Here is a 13,142-nt window from a genome sequence, read left to right on the forward strand (position 1 = left end):
GTTGGACTTCAGCACCCAATGTTCCGAGTTAAATTAAAACCCCGCCAATTGCCTAAATGGAATGTCACAACCCTCACCTACGTAATGTGTAAAACAATTTCTGACTAGAGTCCATTGCGCCCTAGGACTCTAAAAGTTCGAAATACTGTTAAGTGTTGGGCCCTACGTATAATATACATCAGTAGCATGTCGGATACATTGTCAGTATTTAGCAATTCGGATACAACAACCACCTCCAAACTCACGGGTGCTTCTAGATATTCGTAGGGTTCGAGGTTGAATTCTAAAGATCCCACAATCGGTGTTGATGACACGGTTTAAACGATAGGCAATGAGAGCCAGATATTTCCAAATATCGAGCAGAGCGGGCGGTGTGAAGTGTGAAGCGGCGAGGTCGACCCGCCCCCCAAATTACAGGCTGGGTGCCGCGCGGCTTTGACAAACACTTCACGCGCCTGCCTATCTTCTCACCTCGCCGCCTCTGTGATGTCTGAGCCGCCAACACTTGTACACTTCTCACGCTACAACTACAACCTACAACTGTAACTGTGTGATAGAGTTGGGCACATAGGATCTTAAATTAAACTCAGAACCCAAGGCCTTGATTGCAAGTCAAAAGCACAATTAATTTCATAGTACAAAAAGGTACAACATTCTGATATGGTTTCAAAGTTAAAGGTTCGTGGTTCTATAATATGGGGCTGTTATTGAATATTGTGGAAAAGTTTGCAAAATGATTGATAGGTAATTTGTGATTATTTTATTTTCAAACTCTTACAAATAGCCTTGCTATTTGTGCTTGTTAACACTTATTGAACATCCTATCTTTTTCTTACTGTATGCCTACATCTCTTTATTAAAAGAGTGATTTGAAAATATAAAAAATAGGACAATTCACTGTAGCGTAAAAAGGACAACTAAAATGATCAGAGAGGAAAGAATTAGAAATGTGAGAATAGAATTTAGTAGTACATCAAATTATATATACGTGTTTAGGAAAAGATTTTACCTTTAACTATTTTCTTCTTTGTATCTTGAGGTGTCTTGAGATTAAAAATTTAGAGCTATTATAACAACAGTTAAGAGTGAAAAGAGAGATTTTTTTTATGAGAGAGACCCACTAAAAATAATTAACAGCAAATCAATTGAGTTTGAGTACAATAGTTTTACATGTCTTCAACAACACACAACATAAACAAAAACAATATCGAAAAAGCACATGATAATATTTTAAAACCCAAAAAATGGGTTTGAGCCAGACCAAAGCCAAAAATATGTTTTAATCAATAGAATATGCCAGGCCCCAATGAGTAAAATAAAAAAATTGGGGACTGAAAAATAATGAATAGTCTTCAAGTACGGGCCGGGCCTGGTCTAGTGGGAAAGCCACTCTTCATCATTGCTCAGTCACAACTAATGTATGTTATTCGAACCAGGATGAGTTTCAACGGTTCTAGCCAATGACCAACACATTGGAGGTGTAAGTTTTGAATCACAACAAGATCCCACACATTCAAGTTAGGTGTTTGCTTGTTCTACTCGTTGCTTTCTTCTTCAGGAACTGTAGGTGTAGAATGAGGGCTCATATGCAGATAGTGTCCAGGTGTTAAGTCAGATATGTCTGATGGATCTGCTGAGTGAGAGAGGAGTTAGAAGACGAGAGTTCTGGATTGCTTCTTTGCAACAGATGAGTTTTAAATTTCTCTTCTGGCGGTAAAAATCTTGTTTTAGTGGTGTTACAAGAGTCTTCAGGAGGGTGACAATGCTTGAATGGTAGCTTAATGAGGTAGGTATATACCATAGGGTTGTCTAGAATGAGTCAAAACAAAATTTCTTTTGCCCAACATTTAATCTTCAAATTGTTTAGAAAATGAGAGATGTTCGTTCTTGTTTGCAAAACTGTGGAAAGGAGGAATGAAGATCATAATCAGCGACAGTTAACAAGGAAGTGAGATGAGAGCTTGCTTGATACTGGGTTTGTTGATGTATGGTCTTTTGATGGTTCTAGATTCAACAGGGTATAGTGATTTTCATGACATTTAATAAAGGGCGTTTCAATTTGCGGTTACTGATTTTATGGTATCCAAAACAAGAGAAACAACGTTGCTTGGATTTGATTAGTGCCGTTCTTGAGGAGGCTTTTCTTTTTTTTACCAGGTTTAGAACAAATGAAGCAAGGAAAATCAGTAGAGCTCTGTGTTGATGCAATGGTAAATGGTCGGACATGAGTCTTTTCATTTTTGCGGTTGAAGTCTGTCAAAGGTGGGATATTTGAGTGGGGTTTCACCCATTTATTACTACTGGGTGAGTTCATGGAAACATCTTTGGCATGTACAGAATGACTAGACAGAAGAGTTATTACTTCATTGACTGAGGGTAGAGATTCAGTCTTTTTTTGAAGATTCAAAATTACTCAACAACTGTTTTGTCTAGTTTCCGTAACAGCAAGGAGAGGGTTAATTTTCACTATATCACATCCTAATGCTGTTAGAGCTTGGGAGTTTTCATTAATATAGTTGAGAGTTGAGCAAGTTTCTGAGGTCTTAAGTAGAAGAAAAACTGACACTAGGGAGGGAGATCAATGATTTTATTGGTGTGGAGAGATGAGAGCCTTCGCCGATCTCGCAAAATGTTGTACGTGATGGTGTAGTTTTAGAGATTTGACCAGACTGAGTGCTTTACCAGACAACTTACTAAGTAGATACTGAAATTTAGCCACATTTGAGAGAGATGAATTTGAGTGAATTGTGGCATCAAAGAGGTTGATGTAAGCTATCCAAGTTCGAGTCCCCATTTAAGTGTTTTAATACTATTTTTGGTAAGCGCACCACAGACAGTTATAGTGTTCCTGTTCATTGAGATGAGAGGTTATGGATTAATTATCAATAACTCTTAAAACAAAACCCAAAACTATACTTTATGTAGAAACGTTTTAACTCGACAATATACATGTTACTTTCCAGAGTAGCTATCATACCAAGTTCAAACAAAAATCCAATAAAATCCAAATTGCTTTCTTGTCACATTTATTGGATAGACAATAGCAGGCTACACTATAAACAATTAGTTGTTACATTGTATTAGGGCAAAGGGAAATGAAAAAACAAAACTTATACAAAAGTAATTTAATTCCTAGTTCTGTACACACACACATCTCACTAAAGAATAAGTTACAACTTCAGCAATTAATAAGTAATCTGGCTAAAATGATGCAGCAAGCAAAACTATAAGATACACTTGTAGCAATATATAATACAATATGTTTACAATTGATAACCACAATGAGTTTGACAATATATAAAAATTAAAAATATGTACAAGAATTTACAAAACTAACAGATCACAGGGATTTCAGCTATCATCATTTAACTAGACCTAGTTTTTTTGCTTCTATTTCATAGATTAATAATCTCCACATCTTGACGACAAAAACCTCAGCTTCTTCATCCAAAACCTGAAAAAGAGTATTTTACATTAAAACAAATATAAATAAATTTGAAACTACAAATAGAGCTCAAATTTAAATGATTAGAAAACCCTCAGTAGGTGGCCATTATAATACACAGTTCGGCCAAAACTTCTGTGCGTGCGGAATGGGTCGCTACTAAACGTGAACACTTGGGTGCCATAAAGGCACTGGTTATTGGCAGTACTATACTCACTGGGGGTAGGGGTGAGTGAGTAGCAAGACCAAAATGTTTTCACAAAAGTACTTTGCCAGCTCTGGTCGTGCGCACAGAAACTTTGGCCGAACTGTACCAACCCTGTAATATTTAATCTTTGGAAACACACACACATCTGGTCCGTGCACAGAACTTATGGAATAGTTGGAAGCCAGGTTTGTGCAATTATCTGTTGTTATACTTGTTGGTGTTATTTGGAAATGTAGTCTACTAGACGAGGGGAATAACAACAGGAAATCTGTTCTCTGTTAATTCTTCAACAAGAATAATTAAATAGAATCTTTTACATAGAGCAACAGGATACCACAAAACTGGGATTTTGATTTTGTGCATTGCTTGTTAAAACAAGCATAGTATAATTAACTGTTATTTTTTGGTGCAGATGCAAAAATTATGTTGCTAACAATTTATGGAGGAATGAATACTTCCAAGAATCCCTTTCTAGCAAAGGGAGCAGATAACAACTTTTTTAGTGTTAACCAATTAGAACCCTACAGGTGAATACTTTAAAACAGGGATTATGATTGACAAACAAATCTTTCCATGAGTTTGTGCAAGCACAACAGGTATACATAAATTAATTTAATTAGTTATACATGATGACAACTTAAGCCAGAAATGTTTGTATATGCTATAACTGTGTTTAGCAAGGCGGCTTTTACAGTTATAATTGTATTGGTAAACTTTCTTCATAATTAAAACGAGCTAAAAAATGCTATGTAATGTCATAATTTCCCCCAATGATGTGCATCACACTCCACTCAACACACTCGCACTTCACTCATATTTGGGTTAAAATACGCGCATAGTTTGAGTAGTCCCTATCTCAAAATGATAATGATAATGATAACGGTCGCCTCCCCATACCAGAAATGCTGAAATTGCCCCGAGCGCCAGGCCAGGTAGCCGCCCGCTACGGGTCTAGGTTAGGATAGGTTAGGTATTGGTACAGAAACAATAGTGACTTGGCTGGAAAATCAGTCCACGGCAGTTTTAGAAGACTGCAGTCACTGACAGGACCTATAGGTAAAAAATAATTCCCTTTTTTCCCAGTCCCGTAGCGACTACCTGGCCGGGAGCTCGGGGCAATTTCAGCATTTCTAGTCTTGCGAGGCGACCCTTCCTAATCCTCTTTAATGAGCGGGGCAGTTTCATTTTTCGAAAGCACCCAAAATGTCGGGGCAGTTTCACTATGCCCCCCAAATAACTCATCAACCTAAAAAAACAAGAGCATGAAAACACTCAAGAGGAATCTACAGCATAAAATATTCTTTACAACTAATCCTGTTTAATAAGTTTTCAATGAACACTCCCCTACTTACCATCTGCACATCATCCAGTATACCCTGAGGTGCGCTCCCTGCCAATACCTTGGAGCATATGAAGTCTACCAATGTAGGCTCTGGCTCTCCAATGTACTCTATGATCTTCTTGTTGATCCAAGGTCGGATCCTCCTCTCCATCAGTTGCTATGAGATTAAAAAACATATTAAACTACTAGTAAACTCTTTCAAAAGTTAAGAGAACACATTTCAATCCATGACGTTGCAAAAACCAGCTTTTATAAAGTTAGCTGTTCATTGAAAAATGTGGTCGTTTATTTAAAATGTAAAGGAGATTATTTCTGCTTACGTTGTGGGTATGAAAATTTATTTTAGAGAAAAGTTATAAGAATACAGAAGTATAGGACTTTATAGCTATCTGCTTTTCCAAGATTAGGACACACAATAGTTTTGTCCTTAAAAGTAACGTTAAGGTCCAATATTTGATAGGACAACTACAGTTATATCTCAAATTTTAAAACTCTTATTTCATCATATGTAACAGAAAATGGAAATAAGATTGAATTTTACATCAAAACTCACATTGTCAACAGCAGCCCAGTCCAGCTGGAAAGCGAACAAAGCATTCTTGTCTGTAGGAATCTTGTCAATCAGAGTTTTGATGTGTTTCCTCTTTTCTTCTTGTGACTTTCCACTATTCTCATCTTTCTTATCATCTTTTCCTTTCTTCTTTTCATCTCCGTAGTCTAAAGAAACAAATTAAAATGTATAAATGATATTCAATCAAATCAAAAACTAGGGTCCCTTACTACATACAAAGAAATATGTACCGGTTGTTGAAGTCGGTAAATTCAACATAAGCACAGCTTTGAGCTGAAAACAGGCTAGCAAATTGTTTAAGAACAAACTTGCTTTTTTATGCCACAAGGTTTAATGATTGCAATGGCATGATTTCACTTTGGGTTTGTTAAATAACTTTTACTAAAGATCATTGATCACCAATAAGAAAATGATTAAAATTAATGCTAACTAGGGACGAGTCAATGCTTGATACCTTTTAGCGAATTTCCCATATATGGAATAAGCTATTACCGTAGTACTCATGGTAAGACCTGGACCCAGGACCGATTTACTTTTTCGTTTTGAGGTCCCTAGAGGCCAAAAATACCATCCGTTCAAATTCATATATATATATATGAATCCATTATGTATCCATTGTATGTGTCCGTTAGCATCGAGCAAAAATGATCCGATTTTGATGAAACTTGGTATAAACGTGTAAACCTACATTTATTCGAACGAGTTCGCAAACCAGCATGATCGGACTATGGGAACGGGATTTTATGAGGTAAAAATACGTTTTTCCCATATTTTACCCTAAAATCACAAAATTTCACAATTTCTTTCCAAACCATTTTGTAGAGCTTAAAAAAAAATTTTTGTATACTGAATCGTTATTGTACACTTAAGGAGAAAATTCCAAAATATTGTAGATTTAAAATTCCCATTTTATTATTACTAGTTGCTCATGGAGAATAAGTCTACTGTTGTAGATTGCTTGTTTATGAATATATTTTGATCAAATTTGGAAAATGCATTACTTTCATACCAAACTATTACCATTTTGCAAAAAAACACCTTTTTACCCTCCCTGTTGCAGCAAACCTAAGAACTCGTTAAACGAACGTTATTTAATTTAAATAGGGAATAAAAATGTGACATTTTTAAGGAGACATTTTAGTGTAAATCCAATCAGACAAATGGACATTCGCTTAGTGTGCTGGTTTGCTGCGGCAGGGGTATTTTGCTTTATACAATTTCTAGGATATTGGTATCGGTATCGGTATCGATATCGAGAATCAATCGTCAAGAGTCGGTTATAATCGTTGATATTTATTTCACGTCTGTGAAGATCACACAATCTTGCTTTGGCCACGATCATTCTTTGACAGGAAACTTAAATTAAATAAAAATGGTTTATGTATCAAGAATCGCAAATCAATAAATTTTGGTATTGGCTTATCTCTACTGCCAACCTACCTAAAGGAACTAATTTTCTTTTCTTAACGCCGGCGTTGGAATCATCTTCATCATCATTGTTGAAAACCTCTTTTACATCCAATTTCTTCTTCTTCTTGTCCTTTTCCTTTTCAGGAATTGGTGGTGAACTCCACGGTTTAGCAACTGCAAGATAAAGAATACATCATTAGAAACAATTTTTTCATATATATATAAATAAAATAACAGTTTTGTCTGCACATTGAGTAGAATGATGAAGTTATCAGTTGTTTTTACTTTTGAAAGCCTAAAAACCTAATTGAGTTTTATTAAAAAATCTGTCTGTATGATATTGTGTCAGCATCATATGGTGGTATGATGTCTACAACACTAGTATCGAACCTACTGATAAACCCTTAAGATCTTTGTTTCAAGATATGGATGCAGGAAAACTTGGATTGGTTTTATAAGTTATATATTCTAGGCAGCATATTTAAGGTACATTTTAAAGCATGTTTTATTATTAGTCATCCTTGTAGGAATAGTTGTAAGTTGTAGGTAGGTTTCGCAATATGACACCTAGACCAATGTGAGGCTCAAAGAATCAAATCACAGGAATCATTCAACTACAATCGGTTGTTATCTTACATTGTACATAATAGACCAAAAATCACATTGAAATCATTAGTTAACATATTCCTTGATCACAGGTAATTGAGGGAATTTCTCCCATTGTCATGGCAAAATCAAGGACCTCTTCCGCAGTCTCAGCAAAACTGAGAACGTCTTCTGCAGTCACTGTTAAATCAAGAACATCTACGAAATACTGAATAATTCTGTTATCACAATGAAACTGTAAACGGCTTCAGAGATACGGACACATTTTGATGATCTTTCGCCATCATGGCAAAATTTGAAACAACTTATGCAGTCACAGCAAAATCATGATTGTGTTCCGCGGTCAAGGTAAAAATTATTATTGTCTCCCACGTTTGTAGCAGAACTGTGAACATTAATCGTGATGTCAATTTTTGATCAAATATCTTCGCAGACACTTTCTGCGACCTGAGTTGGGCTTGCAATTTTTGCCCGAAATGACAAGAAAATATCTGGGACCCCTTGCCCCATAGTAAGAGGACAGTTGTACAGATACTGACCAGGTTTAGGCTCGGGCACAGGCTGTGGCGGAGGTGTAGAGTTGACATGAGGTGGAGGGGAGGCCGGTGGCTCCACCTCCCTCAGTAGTGCTCTCTCCGCTTCTTGTTGAGCTTCTGCCACTGCCAGAGCTTTGCGTCTCAACTCTGCCAACTCTGCTTCCTCTCTCTCCCTCTCTCTTTCCATCTCCCGTTCCCGCTCCCTTTCCCGCTCTTTCTCTCTTTCCTTTTCTCTTTCTTTCTCTCGTTGCTTTGCATGCTCCGCATTCACGTTTATCACCAGCTTCGGCTTGTACATCTCTTCCCGCTCTTGCAGCGCCTGTAATTATAAAATGAGTAAATTGTATGACTTTTACAACAATTAAATAGTGTGTATTTTTAAGGACTAAAGTATGGAACTATAGGTCGGCCGTTTAGAAAACGACCTGCGCGAAATTTTTAGCGCATGTAGGGGAGGTAACGATGAGGGAGGGTAGGTTCCCCCTCTCCACCAATGGCCGTTTTCACAAGGTGTGTGCATAGTGACGCCACGTGCAAGCTGAACGTGTTTTATTTTACCAAATCATATGTTTTCTTGTAATTTCCCAAAGACTTTCGAATGACAATCATTACAAATTAGCATTGAATATATAACACTATTTAGCGTTTTATAGTGTTGTATTCAATATTGAATATAGTCATAGTGTTATACAGTATATTCAATGGGGGTAGTATATAACATTTTGATAGTGAGTACCTTTTAATCGAAAAACAGTGAGCAGTAAATACTGTAACTGTGGCTGCCTAACAGTCAATATATTTTTAGGTGACCATATACAAATAGTTTTTAATATAATACCTTTTTTGCAGCTCCTACTTATGTTTTATATAATTGAAAATCTCATTTAAGTACCCTTATTGGAAAATAAATAGTTACAAATAAATTGACAAGATTGTTTTTACATATATTTAACAAAAACAGCACAAAACGACATATAGCTTAAGTTGTAGGGATTTTATTACACTTTAATGGCACACACTAAACTCAAGCACTAAACTACTAAGCCCGTAGGAGAACCCCTCGGACTATGGTTTTTCTTAATAACTTCAAAAATTTACTAGACGCTTACCGAATAGCCTCCCTCGTTTTGCGAAGTGGAAAATCGTGACCACAGCAAACAATCACGAATACAGGACCCACCGCAACGGCTGTTGCCGCGATACGGACAATCATCACGAATCTCGCCGCGATTAAGATATGGCCGCAATCACAAATAGGCCTTTAATTCATGGATGCTGAGATAATCGCAGGATATTATCGCGGATGTTGCCGCGATTGTGTAGGACGCGAATAACGTGACTACAATTATAATGGCGTTGCCAACATCGCAAGTAACGATCACACATCTAAGTGATGGCCTTTTAGTGAATTTCCTATATAGGGTATAAGCTATTACCGTAGTATTCATGGTAATACCTCTGGACCCGGGACTGCAAGGCGTGTAAAAGAAGGTGTGTGCACGCACATCCCCCACCCCTCCAATCAGCCAATCAAGTATTTACTGCTTTACTGTTTTTCGATTAAATGGTACTTACTATCAAATGATCTAGACTACTGCCATATTGTATAACACTACTACAGTATATTCATTCAATGTTGAATACAACGCCATATTGGATATATAAAACTAAATAGTGTTATATATTCAAAGCTGATTCCTAATGATTGCCATTTGAAAGTCTTTGGGAAATTACAAGAAAACATATGATTTGGTAAAATAAAAGGTAAAATAAAATAATGGGTTGGGGTGGGGTGGCAGCGGAGTGGGGGAAGAGCCATAGTCTGTCTCACTCCCACAGCTCGGTATCTCTCTCTCGCACCAATGCTACGAGGAGGACGCTTTCTAAGCGGCTGACCTATAACTGCATCAACTGCACTAGCTGCATCAATATGTCCAGCATGCAAGGTACTAACCAATAGATCTCAGACAAAGAAGGATTCATAAAATAAAATAAACACTGATCAGGGACTGGGAGTGTTTTTAGGTTATGTGCAAATTTGTAGTGTATCAATCAATCAATCAATAAAGTTATTGACAATAAAACCTAAGAACAATTATCTGGTTGTTTATATTGGAATACTGGTCTTGAAGTAAAAAAAAACCCTGATTATGAATCAAAGAGATGGTAGATCAAAACATGGTAACTTAACCCTTTGAGGTCGATTTTTTTTAGAGGTGTGCGGATAGTGAAATTTCATTTCGGATCGGATTCGGATCGGATAGTTGAGGCTCGGTTCGGATCGGATCGGATATTGGGAGGTTCGGATTCGGATAGTTCGGCGCGGTTAATAATAAGCTGCATATGTATTTTTAACCTACAAAACAATGTAAAGCTGTGTAAATAAACTTAAATGACGATTTTGAACTATAGAATTTCAAATTAGCCAAGTCCACAGTTTTCTCTCTCTTGAAAATCACAATTCACAACATTTATTTTCAAAAGTTGGTTGCTTGAATTAAGTACACTAGCAGCCGAAATCTTCACAAACACCTTAGGACTGGTGTCAAACGTTTGGGCTTGTTTACTTGAGGTTATGATTTATCTTGTTTCCTGGTTCTCACAAGCCAAGGAGTTCGATCTCAAGTTTATTTTCACATTGTATTTCCTTACGTTTTTGGAACGGATTATTGGGCTTAAGTGGCATTTTGTGGGTTTGCCAAGTGTAGAATCACTAATGCACTAAATTGGCTCTAGCTCACGATTTGATGTTGGGCAATTAGACTTTATAACTGTGTAAAAGGTGTGTATCCCTGAATTTATAAATTGCATTCTACACATATTCACTGCCAAACATAATTCAGTAGAACCTTGATGAACCGAGAATTACACTAGCCTAGACATAACTTCATTACCCCAAGTAAAATACCAAGATAATCTTTATAATTGTATTTGAATCGTATAATCTTAGTTTGTTAAAAATGGATTGTATGTTCAACAATAATTGCAGTCCATTATTGTTAAGCAGTATGGTCCCAAATTATTGTTTTTGATTTTGAAACATCACAGTTCATTTGACAAAATTATAATTGAAGCAGCCCAATGTCAAGTCACGCGCGCTTGTGCAATAGTTTGTTTACAAGCTTTCTCCAGACCACGGGGGAGGGGAGGGGAGGGTCTGATAAGCCGTCTATTGTTCACCCCCAAGAAGGTCCGACCCTCATTAGTGCCGCTCGGCTGCACTCAAGTGTTTTACCCCCTGCTGTGCACTATGTCATAAAAGCTGATAACGTTGAATGCGTGATAAGGGAAACCCAAGAAATAGAAGAACAAAGAGAAAGAATAATGACGTTGTTATCTTTATTCCCTTTTTACAATTTCCGTTATTTTTTGTTATCTTTATGTAAGATTTTATGATTTTGTTTTATAGGTTTATAAAATAATTCTTTTTAACTACGGGAATATCAATTTATAATTTATCAACGTGCTTCTCTTCTGAAACAGCAATACCGGATGCATAATAAAGGTCAATGACCTAAAATATCACGATTGTGCAATATTGTATTTTGATGTTGAAATTAAAATCACGACAAAAGTTTGTATACATCCATGGTCCCTATCGTTTAATCATTTAATATGTACACAATAAATGCTAAATAATCGTGGTTAGTTCTAACTTTATTTTTTATTATTCAAAGTTTCTACACAGTAAGACAATCCAAAGTCAAACCGGGCAATGAATGCCCAAAAAACAACGTATCTTGTCCTGTGATTGGAATACCACTCGCCGGCCAGTCCTTTCGGTTTAGGGAAGTAGTGCAAGTCTATATATAGCTTCAAGGTCTTACCCACCCCTTCCCCCTCCGGTCCTACTTGACTCACTACCCGCGCTCCTTTCGAGGTTATTGCCCAACCCCTCCCACCCTTCTATTGTGTTGCCTTTCTATTGTTTCTATTCTGACTTTTTTTCGGGAAACATTTAATCTATTGTTTACGTAACATCACAGTAGTAGGCTAGATTTTTCTACTTTGAAACAGTACTGTAAAAAAACTATTACGCAGAGCCCCTAGTATCAGGAGCGAGACAAGCACGAGTTGACTTTCATTTGACCATGGTAGTTCTTTTCTGCTTTATGTCTGTTCGTTCCAGACGAATCTTATAGTAAAGCAAAACAGCCGATAACGACTAAACTAGTTATCAGTATTGCATCATACGGCTTCTTTGCCGTTTGCTGTTAGGTCGTTGGAAACGTATTGCTGTAATTTTGTCCTGGGAAACTAATGGTGGTTATGGAGGTTTTCTGTCCAAAACGTCAAAATATATTGTCTATCCGAAAAAGTCGGATATATAACGGATAGTGTCGGATATCGAATTTGGGCTCGGTTCGGATACGGATATCCGAACCGAACCGAATCCGACCCGATTTTTCGGATATCCGCACACCTCTAATTTTTTTTTAAATTTTCGGCGAGTATAGGTTGCCATTTGAGCAATCGGGAAATTGGCTTGGCGCCCGGCGACCTATACTCGCCATTCGACCGCAAAGAAAAACTTTTTTGATTTTAGATTTTTTTTAACCGACTTCCCCACTACCAACAAAAGGAGGAGGTTCTCAATTTGTTTGTGGCGATGTTTTTTTTTTTTCTATGTATGTTCACCAATTTCTCTGTGATTCTTTTACCGATCAGTGTGGTTCCACCACCAAAATAACCAGGAGATTTTCTATTTGGTACCTTATATATTAAGTTTAAGTATAATATTTGTTTCGGTGAAAAATTCTGAAAACCTTAAATATTCAACATTTATTTTGTTTACATTTGTGCAGATTGTTTACATTTGTGCAGAGAAGGCAATAAATAATAATAACATTCCTACAGCTGTTAGTTGAAACCATTTAAATGAAGCTAAAGACAATTCTTCATGAAACAGTTGCTTCATATTGATCAATAAACTATTTCTTGCCATGTAGCCTAAGCATTGAGAAAAATGCATTTTGTTTTTGTTACTATAAAAAATGTATTTTAACGTTTGACCTGATTTGTGT

At 36.8% G+C, this 13,142-nt stretch overlaps 1 protein-coding gene across 2 annotated transcripts in view; it reads right to left on the minus strand.

Annotated features, from left to right (window-relative positions):
• Positions 1-3,110: 3,110 nt before the first annotated feature.
• LOC129001714 (RNA-binding protein 25-like) overlaps positions 3,111-13,142 on the minus strand; it is a 52,268-nt gene continuing 42,236 nt past the window's right edge. For both annotated transcript variants that reach the window (XM_054429110.1, XM_054429111.1), the window contains exons 14-18: positions 8,122-8,437; positions 7,007-7,150; positions 5,549-5,712; positions 5,006-5,152; positions 3,111-3,454 (exon numbers count right to left, since the gene is read on the minus strand). In XM_054429110.1, coding sequence (XP_054285085.1) covers positions 3,362-3,454; positions 5,006-5,152; positions 5,549-5,712; positions 7,007-7,150; positions 8,122-8,437 — 864 coding nt within the window. In that variant the 3' untranslated portion in view covers positions 3,111-3,361. The remainder of the gene's footprint in view (positions 3,455-5,005; positions 5,153-5,548; positions 5,713-7,006; positions 7,151-8,121; positions 8,438-13,142) is intronic.

This window comes from Macrosteles quadrilineatus, unplaced genomic scaffold (genome assembly GCF_028750875.1).
Source record: "Macrosteles quadrilineatus isolate MER2022 unplaced genomic scaffold, UCM_ALF_1.0 Scaffold_8__2_contigs__length_117827958, whole genome shotgun sequence".
Classification (NCBI taxonomy): domain Eukaryota; kingdom Metazoa; phylum Arthropoda; class Insecta; order Hemiptera; family Cicadellidae; genus Macrosteles; species Macrosteles quadrilineatus.